The sequence below is a fragment of the Pimephales promelas genome, chromosome 7 (genome assembly GCF_988280905.1).
Source record: "Pimephales promelas chromosome 7, fPimPro1.hap1.1, whole genome shotgun sequence".
In the NCBI taxonomy this organism is placed as follows: Eukaryota; Metazoa; Chordata; class Actinopteri; order Cypriniformes; family Leuciscidae; genus Pimephales; species Pimephales promelas.
The window spans coordinates 23808442-23830311 of record NC_142775.1 but is presented as its reverse complement, the minus strand read 5'-3'; the positions used below and the strand labels follow the sequence as shown (position 1 = coordinate 23830311).

Genomic DNA, 21870 nt, shown 5'->3' with positions numbered 1-21870 from the left:
TGAACAAACATAGTGATGATTCAGACAGCTGTTTTGAGCCTGCGGTGGACTGGCAAATCACTCCTGCTAATGGAACAGGATATCGTATCGTATTCACTTGTATTCGAAATTTTGTGGAGTAACCCTGGGAAGACCTGGCATAATGGAAATACTTTCCGTTTTCACTTCTCAAAAGAATGTCCAAAAACTGCAGTGTACAATATAGCCTGCATGTGCAGTGTGGATTAATGCAACTTCATGGGCTAACTGTCATGGCCACCTGTTACAGAGCCAAATTATGACCATTCTGGTCAAGCGTTGGACTTAAAAAATATTTGTAACTCAGTGTTCTTCATCCGCTCAGAAACATGAAACAGAGATGACTCATTCAATATCTGCAAACAAGTTTATGACCGTCACCATAACAACAACAACACCATTGTCAATACAGACACTGGAAATAGAATCAGAAAGGTGCTGATCACAAGGAACCTCAGGAGATGCATGAATGGTCCCGAGATTGCTCTCTGTGTTGCCATGAATGCTGAACCAAAAACGTACCGGTGATCTTAAAAGCATGTTTTCAATGAACTTCAAATATGACAAATGTAAGTGTAGGGTTTGAGTACTGCCACTATCTGAACAATATGTTTAACTTCAAAATGTCTCAGGAATCAGAAAAAGCAAAAGTGCATACTAAGTTCCCTTTTGAAAAGAACAACATTGACTTTCCATGGATAGTATTCATTATTTGAGGAGGTTTCTATGGAAGCCCATATCCACCTCAGAGTCAAGTGTGACACTGAAGACAGACACTGAAGATTGTGACACTGAGTAATGATGCTGAAAATTCAGCATTGCCATCACAGGAATAAATGACATATTAAAACATATTATTTAAAATAATAAAAAAAAAAGTTATTTTGAACTGTAATATTTTCCTATTGCTGTTTTACTGTATTTTGATCAAATAAATGCAGCCTTTGTGACCATTAGATCATTTCAAAAATATTTAAAAATCAACCCCATACCTTTGAAAAGTAGTGTATCTCACATGTTTATATTTTACAGTTTGACTTTATTTCTTATTTTAATCAAATATTTTTTTTTTCATTTCATAAACTTTTTTTATTAAACTCTGAAGTGGAAACAGGCACTTGAACAGGAAACAGAAACATGATACTTTTAGTTATTTTCCATGACACTGAATGCAAATGTATGGTAGAATGATAAACCAGCAGCACATACTGTACACGTCAGCTCATATGAATGATGCTACAGCAACAATCATTTGACGCAGTACAAAACTTTAGTCACATCACAAATTTTATCCACACTTGTTTTTTTTTTAAAACCTGACATTGTAAACAAAACACAGCTGATCTCCCATGAATTTAGACTTTGCCTTCTGGAATATAAAGTGCTAAATAAAACTGAAAAGTATTGACATCAAACAGTAACTCTGACTTAACACTTATACACAATTTTTATTTATCCCATTGATTAAACTGACACTGATGGTACTGAGGACCGATCCCAGTCAGACAAAGGTCTTTTGATACATCACTGCCCCGTGATCAAGTCATGGACTGTGTTGCTGTTTGTTCATAGATGCATTTGGGCTTTGAATGCTAATACTTTAGATCAATCTGAGCTGATTTCTGTAGAGGTAAGAAGGATAGAATGCCAAATATGAACTCAGAAGACAATCCAGGGTTATGGTTGGCATTTGTGAGTTCATTGAGTGAATTCACAAGCAGCTGACACTCTCATTTTTGCGGCTTTTGGACAGATGGTGGTTTTTATTGGGAAGGTGCAGAGAGAAATCCCCATTGTCTATTGATCCAGTAAGCGGCAGGTGTGTGGACTGATAGGCCAGCGGTGGAATAGTGTTGACCAGAATTTGCTGTAGTGGTTTCTTCTCTTCGTGAAACTGGCATCGGATGTATCTAGCAAAGGCCGAGCGGTAAGTCTTGTTGAAGAGTGTGTAAACCAACGGGTTAACAGCAGAGGAAAGGTAACCGACCCACACGAACACATTCAACAGTCCATTCATTATATCGGCATCACATGCCACCGGCTCACAAACCACCGCCAAAACGTTGGTTATGAAAAAGGGACACCACATGACCACGAACAGGAAGAAGACCACGCCCAGAACTTTGGAGGCTTTCTGCTCGTTGCTGATGGACTGTACGCTGTGCCGTCCGAAAGGTGGCATCACAACCACTGACTCGGTCCCCACCTCGCGACTCAACGAACGCCGCAAGAACAGTTTCTTCTCTGAGGGCGAGAACGATGGGCTAGGGAGGAAGTTCAGAGTGAATCCTGCGCTCCATTTGGGCCTGGGCACCAGTTGATCAAGGCAGAGCGTAGCCTCACTCTGCAGAGCGCTGATAGTGAGGAAGTAGGTCACCACCATAATGGTCAATGGCACAAAGAAGGCCACAAAGGACCCAATCAACACAAATGAATTGTCAGTCAATAGGCAGCTGCCATCCTTGAAAACTTTGGTGTGATCGCGCAGACCCAGCACTGGGATCGGCATGGAGATGCCTGCAGAAAGACAGAGGGAAGTGCATTTGTTTTGTAGTTTAGTCTCCGGAAATTGTGACAGACCAAAAAACAAATTGGCAAAAAACTAAACAAATGAGAAGAGATGATGACAGTTGCCTACACACAAAACAAAAAAGCAGTAAAGTTGTGTGACCTGCAGTTGCATAGATATAGCCGTTTTATTTAATATACTGTAGTGCAATAAAAATTAGCACTTTCCATAGAAAACAAATTAACATGCAGTAATCTCTTTAATGGCATTAAATGCAATTTGCAATTCTGACATTATAACTGTTCTGTCATTATTATTTTGTATTAGTAAATCATGGTAAAATAATTTATGTATACTTTACAATCAAAATGGTGTTCATTGTAATTAATTATAATAAATCAATATTAGATATAGTGTAGATATAAATAGTGTTTTCATAAAAGCATATAATACTAATAAAAATATGATAATAAAAATAATATTATTTATTAACAGTATACAAAAAAAATACAAAAGAAAAATAGATATGAATAAATATATAATAAAAATAATAACTTAAACACCTGACTAACACATAACATCTCTTATCTCAAAGGAAAAACCGACTCTCACACACAGCAGAGATTCTGTCTGATCCCCTATCATCACATCCAGTTTCAAAAGAGATGATAATCTTTAATAGCTCTTGGCTAATAATCAAGTGTAAACACTTTAATTGTTTACACTTGATTATTAGCACTAATAAGCACTAATACATCATTTAGTTACAAATCAATAAACTGCTTTAAACTGAGAGCGCAGGAGGCGTATATTCAACACTATCTCACGACCAATTCGTACGAATTCGACGCATGATTAAAAAGTGTCTAATTCGTACTAATTCGTACGATTTGTCTAAACCCACGTGATGGTTAAGTTTAGGGGCGGGGTAAGGGGTAGGTCATTCGTACGAATTCATACGAATTGGCCAATTCGTAAAATATGTACGATTTAGCAAAATCGTATTCATTCGTACGAGTGAGGTCGTATGAATTGTTACGAATTAGCCACTTTTTAATCATTCGTCGAATTCGTACGACTTGGTCGTGAGATCGGGTTGGTATATTTATTAAAAACATGTTGTGTGGCTCAATGTGAACCCTGTGATTCATGGATCTCTTGTTGAAGGACATGCTCATATTATTCTGCTTAGATATATTGTTAATGCTTTGGCAGCGAAAATGTCCATCTTTGTCACAGTTTAGAAGTGTAACCTTAACAACACAACTATGACCCTAGTGTTCTGTTCTGTATAACACTGTTTATAATATACTTCTCATTTCCGATAGCATCTTGCAAATGGGAAACTTCTATCGCACAAGGACATCTCCATAGTAACAGTAAATCTCTGAAAATCATGATCTCTGGGGTTTGTTGGGGGAAACAGATTTAGTAAGGAGGGCGGGGGGTGCCATGACGGACCCCGTGTCACTGGATGCATCTGGAATTGGCGGTGAATCTATGGATAACCGCTGGCCTTGAATGACTATGAACAGTAAGGTTACAACAGTAAGGTTTCTCCTTTAAAACAGTAAGGTTTCTCCTTTAAAAGTGAGTGGGGTTACTTTATCTTACACACTATCAACCTCCTCTAACACCCCATTTCTCATCCTTCCCTGGAGATGAGAGTACACAGAGTTGTAAAAAGTTAGAAAAGCAGCATTATAATGTAAATGGAGATTATGGTGCTTTGCTCAAATCCACTGACAGCACTCATCCCAGCCAGCGTGATGACATTTCAAGGCCAGACTACATGTGAAATTTAACTAGATATCACCATATTTTGGTTTATTTTTGGATGTCTCTTTTTATCACTCTATAAGCACTGTCAACAATAAAAAAAAAAATTAAATAATAAATAAATAAAAAATTATCTGAAAGAACACGCTATCGAAGCAAAATAACTTACAGTCTCAAAATTGACCAGTGCTTGAAATAACATTGGTTTCGTTTGTAATGGCTTGCCTTGAAGCAGATTAAGAGCTTTTTAACATGGAGATGATGAATGATAATTCATCTGTTATGTTTGCATTACAAATACTGGATGGATGGACGGACGCACGTATGGATACTTTTATGCAAGAAAAATTACACCCAAAAAATGTTCCAGTATAAAAGACTGATAATTACGCATCTCAGTGGCATGCGCCTCTTCCAGTAATAATTGCATAAGCCCTTTTTTTGTCTTACCAACCAGACATGTTGTTCTTTGAAAAGCATCTGACTCATGCTTAAAGAGCCCTAATCTCTGAAATGTTAGTAGGTCTTCTTTGGTCCCCAAACGATACATAATTACTAATCACTTTAAAGCAACACTAGCTCTCAGCTCTATGCCCAGTCTGAATCTGGCAGAGGCTTGAGACTGGAGTTTGGGGAACTGAAAATCTATCCAAAAGTGTACCGGCACAGTTTAACTGCTTTATTTGTGTAGATATTTTTAAAATAGTTATATGGACTGTAGTTATATTGCTTTGCACTATACAGTAAATGTGTTTCATTACACTTATTTGTTTTTCTTTTTGCATTACTGTGGTGCAAATTGTGGGATACACGTTATTACATTTTCTGCTCATAATAATTCATTTCTGTCTCCGCTGCATGCAGATCGAAATACAGGGCTGGTTTGAGGTCGTTTTGAAAAAGATCAGAGCTTAGCATTTCTTCAATTTCGGGCACTACGGGGTAATTTTTTTATTAAAACTAATAGATTTCTTTTTCTTTTGTTATATGAAGGTCATACTAAAACTGTCTTTCCATGCCTTCATTATCTTTTGCTACTTTTTTTGTCCCAGACAGGGACATTACAGTTTCATACCGTTCTTTATGAGAGCAGCTCACTGTGTCTGTGTCGGCATATGGATGAGGAACTGCGTGATTTATGCCGCTAATGCCCAGAATTCAAATGAACGAGGCTGAACCAATGGCTTCAACCTGTGCAATTGGAATCCCAAACTCAGTAGAAACTGTGCAGGGCTGAGAAATTGATTATTAAAGGGTAACTAAACCCCTGGTCAGAGCCTGACTCGACCTACTGGCAATATTTGCGAACCAAGGGCGGGGCTGAGCGGGGGGAGTGGACATGAGACCCGCAGTGACAGCTGCTGTCAGACTCTAAAACGGAGAGTGACTCAAGTAGCTTTGCAAAAGAGCGGTCATTTGAAGTCAAGGACTTTTCTCCCCCACATTCACCTGAAGTGGAGGAGGGTGAATTTTGGACACAGGGCCATATCAATTCGAGGTGGTGGCTCAAACTGCGGTCTTAACTCCTGCATCGCGATCGGTATCTGATGAGTTTTGTCGAGTTGATGTAAATAGCGCACACGGTGTCTGTAGGCAATATTGATGTTTTAATGTTATGTGATTAAAATATACAGATCACGCACATCAAGACACCACCTTTATTTAGTTCTCTGAACTAAATAAATTATTTAAGTTGATTTGACAAAGAAAAAAATGTTGTGATTACTAATCATGAAAAGATTTTTTTTTTTTTTTACAGTGCATAGCCTAAACATTTAAACCCTCTATGGATCACTCTTCTTTTTAGTAGCATCTCTAAACAGCTAATGTCATCTCACACCAATAAGGAAATTAGGATTTCACAAAGTCTGAAAGCAGAGTCAGAGGTTAATAACATGTTATCATACATTAGATCAGAGTGACTCATAGGACAGAATGACATCCTGTTCATAACAGCTTCATGGCTTGATGGCTTCATGGCTTCACATCACACTACAGCACAGTGTCATGCCCACATGTTGTACCTGCAGAGATGGTCCAGACTGCCGTGATTTTGGCCCGGGCCCGGGAGCGTGAGTTTGATCGATTGTGTCGGATGGGGTTCCGGATGGCCACATAACGGTCTAGGGAGATAGCGCACAGGTGCATGATGGAGGCGGTGGAAAAAAGAACATCTAAGTAGATCCACATGGGACAGAGTGATGCAGGGAGCGGCCAGGAGTAACCTGAAGAGGAGAAACACATTGAGAATGAAACTGACAATTCTACAATACTCTAGAAATTAATTTCGTCAAGATTGTAGTCTGTATGTCTGTCAGCTAGTTTGTCTGCCCATCCATCCATCCATGCTGAAAAGCTAGTTAGTTTTTTGAGTGCCGCTGTGGGCAGTCAGGCAGAAAATGACCATCCACCAGACTGACTGAAAAGTTCATTGTTAACACTCCTGGCACTTTGTACAGGACACACACCATGAAGGGGAGAAATGTTGAATTAATAATACATTTACAGCAATTTGTCGGGTACTTTCTTATTTTTAGTGCTTTCACTCGTTTTTTTGTTGTTGTTATTTTGTTATTGTTTTTGTCAGTGACAAAAAGTTTGAAATGAAGCATGACGGCAAAGCTAAAAGAGCCAACACAAATGAAGTGCCACAAAGAAAATAGACTTTTGAGGGAAGAGAAAATGAGGTAGAAAAATATAAAAAACGAAATGGGTGAAAGGATAACAGGACGAGTAGCTGCCGGAAATGAAGGGAAGAATGTGGATGAATGAATATACAGAGCTTGTGTGCAGAAATAGATAAAGACCATCAATCACCAAAACAAAGAGCAAACAATCACACACTTGAGTTTCAGAAACAGCAGTCTTCATCAGAACTCACTCAGGTTTGTTATTGGATTGTTACCTCAGCAGAGCCACAGTATTACATTAGTTTCCCTGTGTGTGTTGTGTTTGCTGTGTTCTTTCAAAGTGATTGAAAACCTGTGGTTTCTATACAGTTCAAGGCAGTGCTCAAAAAACAGATTCTGTGAATTTCTCTGCAGAAGAAAAATCAGATAAAATTCAGTCTGCAGTGAAATAAATGTATGTGGCAGCATGGGAGATAAATTGTGAGTAAATAACATTATTTTAGTTTTGTAAAGCTCCCACGCTCTCCTCTCTTCACTATCTATTGTGGTACAAAAAGAAGTCTGGGTGACACGCTAGCTAAAGATAGATGTCTTTTACTATGAACATGAGATGCAGACTGCCATCACGACTCAAACTTAAACTTAGGCAGTATTACCCATCTAACTGTACACAGACTGAAACTACTGCCATTCCCTGTGAGTATGATACATATTTTTTCATCATAATTTCAACATAATCTGATGACCTGATATTAAACTCATTGAAGTAAAAATATACGCAATTATGATTGTTTTACTCATTTTTATTTAATATTTTAATTGTAATAATTCATTTGAAACAAACTCAATGCAAGCATATTTTGATTACCAAAAATTAAAACCGCACAAATAAGACTTTTAAAACTATATTTGGACTTTTTAAATTAAATAAAATTTATGTCCCAAATTTCAGTAAGAAAATTCAGTAATTATCATTTCAAATCACACTGAAAATGAAGTCTTCTGAGCTTGTTGATCAACATTATTAGAAGGTTAAGCCCCTCATTTCAATCACTATATAGAAAAAAGAAGAAAAAAAGAGTTCCGGGCCTTTTTTTATACCCAATTGCGTGGAAAGTGATTATGGGCTGAAAGAGAGAGAGGATCGGGGCTTATGATATGAAGAGATGAAGGTCTTTTTAGAAAATATTAAGATGAGGCGCACTGTTTGATGTAGCGGTATGCATCATGGGATAAATAAAAATCAAAGTCTTGATGACAATTGCACAAAAAGGAAACTAAAGAACTAAACGAATAAAAGTTTAATCACTGCTAGGCACAAGAGGTGCTTATGAATAGAGATGAAGAACGGAATCCCTTTCTCCGTGAGGCTTCTGCCAGCTGTGGCTTTATTCAATAAAGCTAAAAAAAAACAAGAGATGCCGCATCAAAACCAGAGGCTAATTAATAATCCATTAATACAAAATGGCTGTGGATGTGTGTGTGTGCTGTCTTTGAGATGCATGCATTGGGGTTTGTGCTTGTGACTGAAAGGGAAACAGAAACAATGAAGGGCAAAGACTCGATTTAAAACACTTCAGACAGTTTGTCTAATTGGAGTTGCTCATCGGCACAGGCTCAGGGGACGCCCTATTTGCTGAAGGGTAATACTCAGCGTTTAATACAGAGACCCCCCCCCCCCAAAAAACCTGACAAATTCCCTCAAATCCTTAGATTGTTTGTGCCTCTGGTCTATGAAAGTCAAACGTTATCTAGCCATGCAGGATAATATCCTGATTTCGCTAAAGGACACCTTAGAAAGAAGTGAGTGTGTTTGTGTACCTACTTAACCAAATTTGTACCCAGAAGTGAGCTAAATCTGACTAAATGTCCTTTCTGGAATGTTGTCATTTGTAAAAACGTTGTCATTTGTATAAAATACAGTATTTTAAAGAAATAGTTCACCCACAAATGAGAATTATGTCATCATACCTCATGTTGTTCCAAACCTGTATGACTTACTTCTCGTTAACACAAAAGAAGATATTTTGAAGAACGTTGGTAACTAATCTGTTTTGGTTTTATTGTATGAACACCAAATACAATGGAAATCACTAGGAACTTGAACTATTTGCTTTTCAACATTCTTCAACATTATCTTCTTTTCAGCAGAAGAAATGCATAGGTGCGTAAATATTTTTTTTAATTGTAAATAGCAGGACGTTTTCTGTTATGGTTAGGTTATATTTAGAACAAACTATATACAAATAGCACACTGAATTTAACCATACAGCCTCTCTGACAACATCAACTATGAATACACACACAGACAAACAGCACCACCGCCTTTATAGCTTTGCCTTTTGACCAAAAGCCCAAGATTTCAGCAAGCTGAATGACAAGTCTTTGCAAAAACTTGACTCTAGAGTGCCAGCACAATTTGAAATGCATTTCATGTAAACACTGATTTGAGCTGGATGCCTGGGAAATGACCACTGAGGGCATGATTATATGCATCACTGTGTCACTATGTTGACTTTTCTTTTAAGTCTTGCCTGAGGCAAGAAGGAAACTCGCTGTAATGTCACGAGTAGCGTGTCTGCGTGTGCGTTTGTGTCGGTAGATGGATAATTACAATACCGCTGGCTCACCCCTTTTTCCCTGACCCTTTCTGAACTCATCCTCTGCCTCGTTAAACAGCCCTGAATCTATCAGACTAATTAATCTCTCCCTCCTTGCCCACACACACCTCTTTCACTGCCTCTTTACCTCTTGTTTGTCATGAAACTGAGAAATGTGTATTCTTCCATAATCAATCATCAACATTCTAAACCTGTATGCCTGGATGCGTGTTTTGAAAAATGTTGATGATTTCTTCCCAAAAAAATCATGCAGTGACCATGGAGCTATTAAACTCCAAAAAAGTTTATGCTTGCACATATTCAAACTTGCTGTGTCGTAATGTGATACAAGAACACAATACATGATGACTGTATTTTTTACTATTTATTATAAAATCCAGTCTCTTTGGAAAAACAAGCCTGTGGCGATATTTCTAAAAGATGACATCAGGTTTCAAGACACTTCCCAATGTCAAGTAAGTGCCACTGAATATGTGTTAAGTTTTAACTGAAAAAAGATAAAGATAAATATAACAACGTATTATGCAGTTTGTAAATAAAATATCCAGAGTGGTGCTAATAACGCTCTATCGCATTTGACTCATCCCACCTACTCTACACCAAAACTAAAACCTAACTGTTAAAAGTAAGCGTGAGCTGACATTTTAAGATTACAGTAGTCCCCCAACGTAATAATAATAATTTGTTACAATTATTTACATATGGAAGGGGTAAATCTCCCCAACCACCACCAATGTGCAGCATCCACCTTGATGTTGCGACAGCAGCCATATTGTGCTCAAATGCCAACTACACACTAGTTTATTGGTGTAGAGGAGCTTTACAAATTAAAGATACTTTAAAGAGTATTTGTTTATAGAGCAGGAAAACTAATTCTTGTGGCCACAGGTTGGTTTCTCCTGAAAGTCTATAAAGTAGGATGATGTTGTGGGTTTTGATGGAGATCGAATGATCAAGCTTGGGGGACAAGCAGATGGGTCAATCATAAATTAATCCCAAAAATATTATTCTGACAATTGAGCTAATTAATTTTTTTACCTGTTTGTAAAACATGATCTGTGTAATTAATTGCAATCAACTTGTGGTTAATTACCAAGAGACACATGCATGCATGCAGGTAAAATAACATATCATCCCTTATCGTGAGATTTAATAACATGTAAGACTGATCTGATCCAAACCTGTATGAATAATTATTAATTATTAATTATTAATTACGATATGCAAACTCCCCATGATCGGATAGACCCCCAGTCTCTACAGCAGCCTCTTCCGAGAAAGACTGGGTCTGCTGGTTCTCCAAAGACCTTATTTCTTGTTCAAGATAATGAAAATGGCAATGCAGTTCCCTCGTAGATAGCATTTAGTAACTTCATAACACCTAAGGGTTTGAGAAATGATCTGTATTAATTTCCAAGAATTCTGTAAGCCCAGATCTCAGTTGGTCCATAAATGTAGCATCACACAGCAGGGAGTCGTTAAAGCGCCATCTACGAGATTTAGCATGAGCTAGCAGGAGTGATAATACAAATAATGGTACAGTGATCTGAAATCAAGATAGGCAATATGACAATATTGGATGCTAAAGACAGGTGGCACTAAGGTGGATATAATCAATTCTTGAAAAGGATTTGGACATTGCACTAGAGGGGTTTCAACTAGATGAGCAATCAAGTTGAGGATGAATTGAGGCATTGAAATCTCCGCATATGACATCCAGATCACTAAATTAGTTTTCCACAGATATTATTCAGAAAATGTTGATCAGGCTCTTTTCGAGGGTAGATTGATACCAGCAGGAGTTTGGAATGATTTAGTGTTACAGCCACATACGTAAAACGGGTCATCTCCTCCCAATAAGTCTATGGATAAATGTAGCGACTTCATTGCAAGTATCAGCACACCTATGGATTTATTAGGGGCACATGAGTATGACAGCAACTTGTAGTTTTGTTTTGTAACCAGGACACATTTTTTCAAGTGTGATTCTTGAACCAAAGCTATAGCTATTGCTTTACGATGTAAAGATTCTAAACAATGGGTACGCTTAACCAGTGTATTCAGGCTGGTTCAATAAATATTCAATAATATTTAATGCACGGTGCTTTCTGCCAGTATAGTTTCCCCATGGGGACTTAGGACCCAGACCACAGGGTGAGCACCCTCTGCTGGGCTGACTAACATCTTCCAGCAGCTATCTGGTTTTCCTAGTTTTAAAATGCAGGTACTGACCAGGCTCAACTCTGCTTAGCTTTAATGGACAACCAGTGTTGGGCGACGGTGATAGCTGCAGGCTATGTTTACTCATCTTGGCCTTTAGATCTTGATCATTATCAACACATCTGTGCCTTTAGGAATCACAAATGGCCCTTTTTGTAATGGAAGAGAGGGTTAGACTAGGAAACCCAATTTTAAACCCTTCAATCGTTTAGGAGTAAATGCATTAAGAATGATTTGCACGTGCTGTTTGCATTGGTTCAGTGCCACTATTATTCACTTTTCTTTAAAATGTGAAAATGTGCTCGACACCACACATCTGGATGTACTGTACACCTTGTAACGCTCTTCTCCATCATTTGATGAATAACTGCTTTCCTGATCAATAGAAAATGAAATCTCTTTTTCTTAAGGAAAGCTGATTGTGGAAGGCAAGAAGCACAGTTATTTTAAATAGCATAATAGTTACATAGTTATTTTTAATTTTGCACAATTTATAATCCTAATTTACATAGAAAGGAATGTGCTGAAAAGGATGACAATGATCTTATTTGAATCCGCACATCGCAGTGCTATTCCAGCACGGTCAACATCTGATTAAACTGAACTCTGGGTGGTTAATGAATAAGACACAGGCTTTTGAGTAGAAATAGTGGACGCAACATTTAAGAAATGAAGTGAGGTGAAGGCCAAGAATGACAATCAATACTCAGAATTTGTCCTCTGCATTTAACTGATCCAAGTTAGTGCGCACATAAGCAACCCGGTCTCATCCCAAGACGTCATATAACTGACGTTTTGGGACGTCTTTTGACCATACAGTATGTCAATATTCGCCTTTTTAGGGCCCCCTTAAACGTCGGTAGATGAGGTTATGGGATCCTAACTCTACCCCATACCTAAACTTAACCCTAAACCTAACCCGTCACCTAACTGACGTTAAAGGTAAAGCGTCAGTTGTATGACGGCCCGGGATCGCCATCTACCGACGTTTAAGGGGGCCCTAAAAAGGCGGATATTGACGTATGGTCAAAATATGTCCCAAAACGTCAGTTATATGACTTTTTGGGATGAGACTGTGTTAACATAAGTAGCAGTGAGTAGTGAACACACACACTGCAAACCGTGGTCACACACCAGTGGGCAGCAGTGAGCAGCCATTCACTGCAGCGCCCAGGGAGCGATTGGGGGTCAGGTGCCTTGCTCAAGGGCACCTCAGTTGTTTCTCGCAACTATTGAGAATCGAACCTTGACCTTCGGGGTCCAACTCTCTAAACATTAGGCCACAACTCCGCCAAAGTAATATTAGATATTAAAAAGATATTATAACCCACCCCAAATGTACCATGCTGTATGATGTATGATTAAGAGAGAATAGTTAAGCCGATGTGGCACGGGTTGCATGTGCTTGAAATGGGCACGACCCTAATGAGAATGAAGTGAAAGATATGTTTCAGTGTCTACAGATGCTCGTCATTAGCCCTTCATGCTGCTCATTAAGTCACTCCTCTCTCTTTAGTCGTTGAGCGCCGTGGCAACCTAGAGACCACCTGTGCCAGAGAACCATTAATGCTGCATCAACGGCAGCTATTGAGCTTTGTCTTTTGAATACTCCATCGTCATGGTGACATGACGTGGCGGTGGATTATGCCAGATCTCTGCTGTGGAGCCGTTTGGGAGATTGAGAGGTTTAGAGAATCAGGGGGAAATTAGTGTCTGTGTGTTTTCTGATTCCATTTATTTTAGCTTCCCTAACTGTCACGCAATAGAAAAAGAAAAAGAAAGCGGAACAGCAAATACACTGGTGTCTGTCTTTCTCATATTAATTCTCATTACCATGATAGTATACTCACTACAACACATGGCCTTGCTTCATTCACATAATTAACATTCCTTATAACCAAGTCACATCAAGTTTTTTTCAAGTTGCTACCGAGAGATAATGGCCCTGATTCACACACATAACTATTTTTACCTGTTCAGATAATAGGCTAGAAACACACGCTGCTATTTATAAAACAGCTCTGATTACCATTGGATTACTCAGAGCGTGCTTCGTCACAACTCTAATACGTCAGTGCATTGCTGAGACTCAATAGGAGTTCCTCTCTGATTTTATCACCCCTGCTGCTTCAGCTGTTATCCCATTCTCGTGGACTAAAAGATCTCTGTCCAATGTGTCCAGTTTCTCACTCGCTCTGTCATCTCCTCTCTTCTGAAAGCACTTCAGCCTCTCTGCTCTTTTTAATTTTTAGTTTTAGTTTAATTCGGTTTAATTCGGTGGAGGTTTCAGTAATGTATCACTAATCCTCATCACTTGTTCTCATGAAATCTCTCTACAGACATTTCCTCAAAAGATAATTTGAAGAATGAGATGGCTTATGTAAATTATGTTAAATTCCAATCAGCAAATTGCAAACAGCCATCCAAGATGTATATGACTATCTTTATTTAGACAAACACAATCAGAGATATATTTCAAAAATATCCTGGCTCTTCCCAGTTTTATAAAGGCAGTGAATGGGGGATGAGATTTTGAAGCCCAACAAAAATTCATCCATCGTTCCAACCCATTTGTTTCACACTCTGTCCTCTGCACTTCCGTGTTCTTCATTTCGTCATGCGTCAGGACATGGGTTACTCTTCCCCGCAAATCGCCGGAAGCTAGTTATTAAAGTTTTAAATATGGATATTATCCTTACAAAAACGCATCTCTTCTCTTCAGAAGGCCTTTGTTAACCCTATGGAGCAGTATGGATTATTTTTTTTATGACGGATGGATGCATTTTTTTGGGCTTCGAAATCTTGCCACCAATTCACTTCCATTATAAAGCTTGGAAGAGCCAGGATATTTTTAAATATCTCTCCGATTGTGTTCATCTTTGAGAAGATGGCCTTGGATGGCTTGATGGATAATTCACACAAAAATGAAATTTATACCATAATTTACTCACCATTTAAATAAATCTCTATCAACTCTATCAGCAGGCACAATTTGTTTCGCCCGTACTGTTACAACCCTTTTTTTTCTCAATTATTTTTATGAAACAAATACACTTTTTTGCTTTTTATACTATAGTACAAAAAAGAATTGCCTGGAAGCTGAAGGGGGTGGATAGATAATAGACATGACACAAGCTAGATTGAAACTCATTGCCACCAACAGTGCAACCGTGCCGAATGAGCAATATCCACCAGGCCAAGTCTCTGATAAAAGACAGGATATACCCTTATTGGAGTCTCTAAATGTGTGTGTATATCTCTCTTGAATGTTTGTGTACATGCAATGTTCTTTATCAGAAAATCTGTGTTAAAATACACTCTTCTGAAATCTTAAAGTGGGGGAGCAGCCAATAGTATTATAGCTAGTTGTTTCCTTCCTCTGTGTCTGCATGTGGTCAGTGCTGGAACAATACAGAGCAGCTGCCTATTGAATCCACCCATTATCCATTCAAAAACACACTAATTATTATCTGTTTAAACAGCTTACACCGAAACGAGACCATTTTTTTATATTCTGAAGAAAATGTAATTGACACTTTCCTGCGCAAAACTTGCTACTGATTTGCCAAGGAGTTGTGTTTGGTTGCCAGGGCATTGCACTGCGGTTGCTAGGGTGTTCTGACTTTCTCTTAGCATTCTGCTATGCGATTGCTTGAGTGTTTTGAGTGGTTGCTGTGTGATTGCTTAATATTACATTTATGTTTTTTTTCATGTTTTTTTTTTAATCTGCCAGTCAAAAACTCTAGATTGCACACCTCTCCTTAACAAGCCACATGATTCAATGCTTGAGTATAACACAGATTAATAGAACACATTTCCTAAAAATGAAAGTCAAATTAAAAGTGAAAAAGAAAAGCTAATTCAACATATTATGTATTAGAATAGTATATAAATAGTATTATAACAATGACACTGTTATATAGGGATGCACAATATAACAGTACCATATCGGTTACACACACTTCTATTAGACTTCTGAATTTATTGTATCAATCAATATTATGGATATTTAGTTGTGCAGCTCATTTTCACTACTTTTACGTTTAGATTAACATGCCTGTGATCTATCAAAGTTAAACACAAATAATTTAATAACAAATTCATATTTAGCAGATCACAAAATGAATATTTATTTTTCATATTGTACATTAAGAAGTTGTGATGTCTAAATTTCAGACAAAACCATATAGAATTTTTATATGAAAATATATCAATATAAAAATGTAAATAAATAAATGAATATACATGAACATTTATTAACATCAATATGAAAATAAATATCGATTATTGGTAAAATTGTAATATCGGTACATTCCTACCGTGATGTGTTATGTGCCAAAGCTTAATTAAACAAGGTTATTTCTCTAAATATATGGTATTAATTCACAATATTTTGCATATATTATTAAAAGTATATTTTCATATAATATTTTCATATTTTTGGAAAAAATGATAGAAGCTATAATTCATGGCAACATTCTCTGGAAAACATGTGTTTGTGCATGCATTCATGTGAGACAAAAAGAAAAGGAGAATGGAGCAGACATTGTGACTCACAAACACAAGGACAAAGAGTTTAATCAAGCCAATTAACAGGCAAAATAACAATAGTAATTTCTCCTGAACAATAAAAGCAAAAATGCACAGCCAGCCAGGAGACAAAGACAAATTGCTTAAAGTCCCCCTGTGGTGAAAATCAAGCTTTTAATGTTGTTTATATGTCTATGTTATGTGTGTAGTTTATGCTTTGAAACAAACCATTTGCAAATTCATAAATCAGCATTGTTGCTTAGTATTTTCACCTCCAGAAGAAGTGAGTAAAATTTTATTAACCTTTTATATTAATCTTTGCAAACGCTTGCACGCTTCACAATGAATGCGGCTAAGGTTTACACTCAGGGTAACGTTACATTACGGCATTTTTTCTATGTACAACATTCTCAATATGATTTATAATCCCACGTTTATAATAAACAACGCATTATGGTTATTGTGTTATTCCACCTGAGTTAAACACTATAGCGTTTGTACATGTCACTAAGTTACTCTACCCTGCCAGTACACAAAGATAGATCAAAGTGACATTAGTTAACCATCCATTCAGAAACGTCCTGTTCGAGCCTTAAAGGGACACTCCACTCATTTGCATTAAGATTTCCATTGTTAGAAATCCAGTCATACTATTGAATGGTCGTGCAACACTCTCTCATTTTCCCACCAGGCGAGAGAAATCGCCATTTTACGTCATTGTAGGAGGAAGCGTAAGAGGGGATTTCTGTAAAGACTACAAGCTCTAGTTCCCACCCTTTCAAACCCACCCATAGGGGGTTGGACCTATCACAGATCAGTGCCAGTGTTTTTGATTTCACCGGCAGAAACTTTTTGAAAATATGGACTATAAGGTACTGATTACGCAGACAAATGCATTATGGAATGGGTTGGGTACCGAAACGCGGTGCCAATAGGGAACCGGTTCCGACGTAAACGGTAATGACGCCTTGACGCTATTAAGTCATCATATTATATTAGCCCGCATTATCTGATTTAATTGTATGAAATGATTTCCAGGCGGTAGCATAGAGTCGAGCTCAAATCTAGTCGAAATTGATGGGCCGAGTTGTGGGAGTGGCCTGCGGAGCTGAGCATTGCAATGCACTATGGGGATTGTTGTCTACAATCCACAAGCACTAAAAAGTTATTTTCTGCCTTTTATCGGCCAAATTAGAAATTTATGATACTAATCTACTACATATATGACCCACTTTCAATACATATTCACGTCTCCACCGGTGAAATTACCCTAATTATCGGTCGATAATATTAAAATATCGAACATTATAAAATATCAAACAAATATAAAATTATCGAACTTCTTTCTGTCATCTTGTTCCGGGTCTGACTCCGGTACAAATTGATATAGTTGCACAGACGTGTCTGCAGAAACTCCTGCCGCCATTCTTTCTCCAAAATATACCCAAAACTGTTGTCAAGGCAACACTCCTCGTGCCTTGTGTCGAAACGATCGCAGTAAAGAGGGACTGAGTGAGCGAAGCTCATTATCATTTAAAGGCATATGCAATGAAACGGCATGCTGAAAATAGAGCTGTTTTTGACCAGGTAAAAAGAGTGTTTTCTTAAAATACTAATAAGAATTTTTAATTAAAGTATATTACAAACTTTTCATGTAGACCCTTAAGAATCAAATTTACTGATTTAAAGGAGGCATTATATGACCCCTATAAAACTGCAGTGAATCAAAGAAAGTCTCAAAAACATGGTTTGAAATCGCTGGTGTTTCTGATGTCACAAACGACCTTGTAACCAATCGTCTACGTGATCATCAGCGAGTGGATCTTTGAGCTGGTGTGAGTGAGTGGAAGCGGGGCTAATTTGCATATTCACAGAAAAAAAAAAACATTTAAATATGTAATTTTAGTGATGAAAGATGCGAATCTCACCAGCAGTGGATTTGAATTGCATCTGTCCAGCATTTGCGCAGCTGAAAATAATGAGACTTTCTTTCAAAATTCTCCCTCCACATCATCACCTTTAATGGGTTCTTTTCTTTGACTGTTTAACAAATGCATTTACTAAGCAGAAGAGGTCCTTTTACTAACACACACACACACATACCTTGAATCGTTACAAGGTTTTAGCTGTAACATGTGACTCTGTCCTTAAACCGTGACATGATGTCATTCATTCACATCCAAGGTCTGACTAATAGGACTAATACTTCCCACAGCATACAGTATCTTGAGGGGACAGATGAGCAGAAGAGAGACAGAGAGGGATGGAAAAGAGGGTGGCATATTTCTCTCATGCACACTCTTGTGCGATTTTATCCTCTCTGTCTCTTTGAGTTCTTCAAAACAGCTGCCTCGCACACTGATAACAGCCTGAAATACAGCGTGACAATAACGTTTCACTGTCAAGCTTCATCAGAAAAACACACTCGAATAGTAACACCTTTAAACTCAATCATTTACTAATATAAAAGCTTGTTTCTAAACCATGCATTTTTTATGAGTTAGGACTCATTATAAAATAGAGGAGCAATTAAAATAATCTACAATGTCATCCAGCAAGCCCTTTGCATGAAAATACACTCGTCAGTGTATACAAGGCCACTAATGATCAATTAACACATCCACTCTAAGTAGACAAATAACAAATTACACAGATATTAGCATTTCCCTAATGAAACACGAAAGATAATGAATCAAAATTAACAACACAATGTGAAAATGATAAATAAACATGACCCTATATATGCAGTATATATAAAAAAGAAATATCAACACAGTGAAACTAACCAGTGAATACCTTAAACCGGGGTTCAGAATTGTAGGACTAGAAAATTACCATTAAATGCACATACTGTATGTGGCAGTCATGTTTAATGTAATTTCAAATTCTGTGCTAATACACCATTTACCTTACTTTATTCAAACAGGGGATTTGATTGGTTTAGATTTGTTACAACGAAAAAATAAAGATATAATGCATGTGCATAACTTGTTTTGTTTTAAGTTTTTTATTACGATTTTATATATTATAATTCAAAGGGTTACTGAGGTAAATTGTCTAGTCCAATTACGTCTGTCTCAAGGCTGTGCCATCACTAGGGATATGCTACTACTAATGTGTTTTTATCAAACAAAAATTATGTAACCATCTCTCAACTAGTCTAAAAGTAAACAAACCCCTGGAAGACAACCAAAACACATTTTGTGTATGCGATTATGCGATCCCAATGTGAATCAAACTGATATATATACATATATATATATAGAGAGAGAGAGAGAGAGAGAGAGAGAGAGAGAGAGAGAGAGAGAGAGAGAGAGAGAGAGAGAGAGAGAGAGAGAGAGAGAGAGAGAGAGAGAGATGCAATGTGATCAATGTTAACATCAGCCATAGGTTCACTTCCAACTTTTTCAGTGGAAACTCATATGGCAATAACTCGTCATATGGGTTCAAATCAGTTTTCAAACCTGATAGATATACACACCGTGGCTTTTGACATTGATATTACTAGATCACAACACATTACTGTTATTCATAATCGCACAAGAACATTCAACACTGTGTAAGGGAAAACTTACATCCAAGCATCACTGCCTACATAATCAATCACAGCAGTGTCAAAATCAAAGCAGACTCACCATACACAATGGTCACCATGGAGACAGGCATGACCAGAAGTCCCAGAAGCATATCTGCTACTGCCAGTGACATGAGAAAGTAATTGGTGGCATTTTGCAGTTTTCGTTCCAGATTGACAGCCAAGATTACTAGAATGTTTCCAGAAATCGTAACAATGACCACAATCAAAATCAGCAGTGCAACCCAATTTTTCCGAATTAACTCCTCTTTACTCGTCTCGCCGTTGCACCTTAGCCATGACAGTGGTTCTTTCCTTTCACTGGAAGTGCCAATGATGGATAGATTGGGCAGGAGAGATCCTTCTGTATCAGCCCAACTTCTGTTACAGCCAAACGTACTGTTACGGACCACATTACCCAGCATGATGTCCGTGTTCGGTGTCCAGGTGTCTGGGTCAAAGGGCATCAGGTTCGAAGAAGTGAAGATGCTTTTGGACACAGGTTTTGAACTGTTGGCATGCAAGTTCATAATGTCCCTTATTAACACTGCTAGACTCTCAAAAACAAGTTCAGTTAGAGGTGATGTATCCTTCTTTTCTTCATGGCATCTTTCACACAGTCCAGAGGTTTCATATTTCACACGAGTCCAGAGGTTTGCTTCATTCTGTCCAGTTTCAAAACACTCCTGAAGTCTTCTACTCTTTTACTATCACCAAAAAGCCTGAAAACTAGAAATGTAAGGTGTGTAGATAAAACGTGGTTTCCATAATCCGTGCATTTCAGACGGCGCAGTCTTCTTGTTCCCCTCTGTTCTCGTTGTCAGATTTTATGAGCTGGGTGACCTGTTGTTGAGCACATGCTCTCTCTCTCTCTCTCTCTCTCTCTCTCTCTCTCTCTGCTCTCTCTGGCTGTGTGTGAACAAGCAGAGTCTGGTCCTCCTCAAGTCAGTGATCATTCTATTCAATCCAGTTGTGCTGTGTGAGTGAGCGAGAGCGAGAGCGAGAGCGAGAGAGAGAGAGAGAGAGAGAGAGAGAGAGAGAGAGAGAAGTGTGAGTCAGAGGTTTAGTGAAAGTTCCTCAGGTGTTCCCTCTTTCTTCTGCTCCTGCATCTGCAAAAGATGAGAGCTTATGTAACGTGACGTGTGACATAAATACACACACTCCACTTTCTTGTGGCCCAAAGAAAATGTGATTTATGGAAATAGCGGGCAAGATTAAGCAAACATTCAGACATATATATATAAAACACACAAACTTACCTTGAGAAAATAAATATGCTAAGTTAAAATCATGACTGCAGGATGTCTACCTATCCCTCTATATCTGTCCATCCATCATCCATCCATCTCAGTCTATCTATCTATCTATCTATCTATCTATCTATCTATCTATCTATCTATCTATCTATCTATCTATCTATCTATCTATCTATCTATCTATCTATCTATCTATCTATCTATCTATCTATCTATCTATCTGTCTGTCTGTCTGTCTGTCTGTCTGTCTGTCTGTCTGTCTGTCTGTCTGTCTGTCTGTCTGTCTGTCTGTCTGTCTGTCTGTCTGTCTATCTATCTATCTATCTATCTATCTATCTGTCTGTCTAAATGTCTATCTGTCCCTCTCCATGTTCATTTATCAATCAATCCATCTTCTCTCACACAACAGGCATTAGTTGTGCAATATATTTCTTTCTTTCTTTCTTTCTTTCTTTCTTTCTTTCTTTCTTTCTTTCTTTCTTTCTTTCTTTCTCTCTCTCTCTCTCTCTCTCTCTCTCCCTCTCTCTCTCTCTCTCTCTCCTCTTACACTGCCATTTACATTTGAACTGTCTCATTACCCCCAGCACTGTGCCGCTTATCTTCCCTTTTGTAGTACATCTAACCTGGCAGTCATGTCTTGTAGAATAATGTTTACATGTGCATGTGTGAATATGGCGTGTGGTGTGAAATGAAAAGTGTTGACCACATAAGACTCTGTTAAAAAATGAACCTG

General features: G+C 37.9%; 1 protein-coding gene across 1 annotated transcript; it reads right to left on the bottom strand.

Annotated features, from left to right (window-relative positions):
* Nucleotides 1-331: 331 nt before the first annotated feature.
* htr2aa (5-hydroxytryptamine (serotonin) receptor 2A, genome duplicate a) lies at nucleotides 332-21027 on the bottom strand. Its single transcript, XM_039656050.2, has 3 exons — nucleotides 19943-21027; nucleotides 6331-6531; nucleotides 332-2535 (listed from the first exon to the last, which is right to left on the bottom strand). The coding sequence occupies exons 1-3, from the start codon at nucleotides 20409-20411 to the stop codon at nucleotides 1730-1732; spliced, it is 1476 nt and encodes a 491-aa protein (XP_039511984.1). The 5' UTR covers nucleotides 20412-21027; the 3' UTR covers nucleotides 332-1729.
* Nucleotides 21028-21870: the final 843 nt, after the last annotated feature.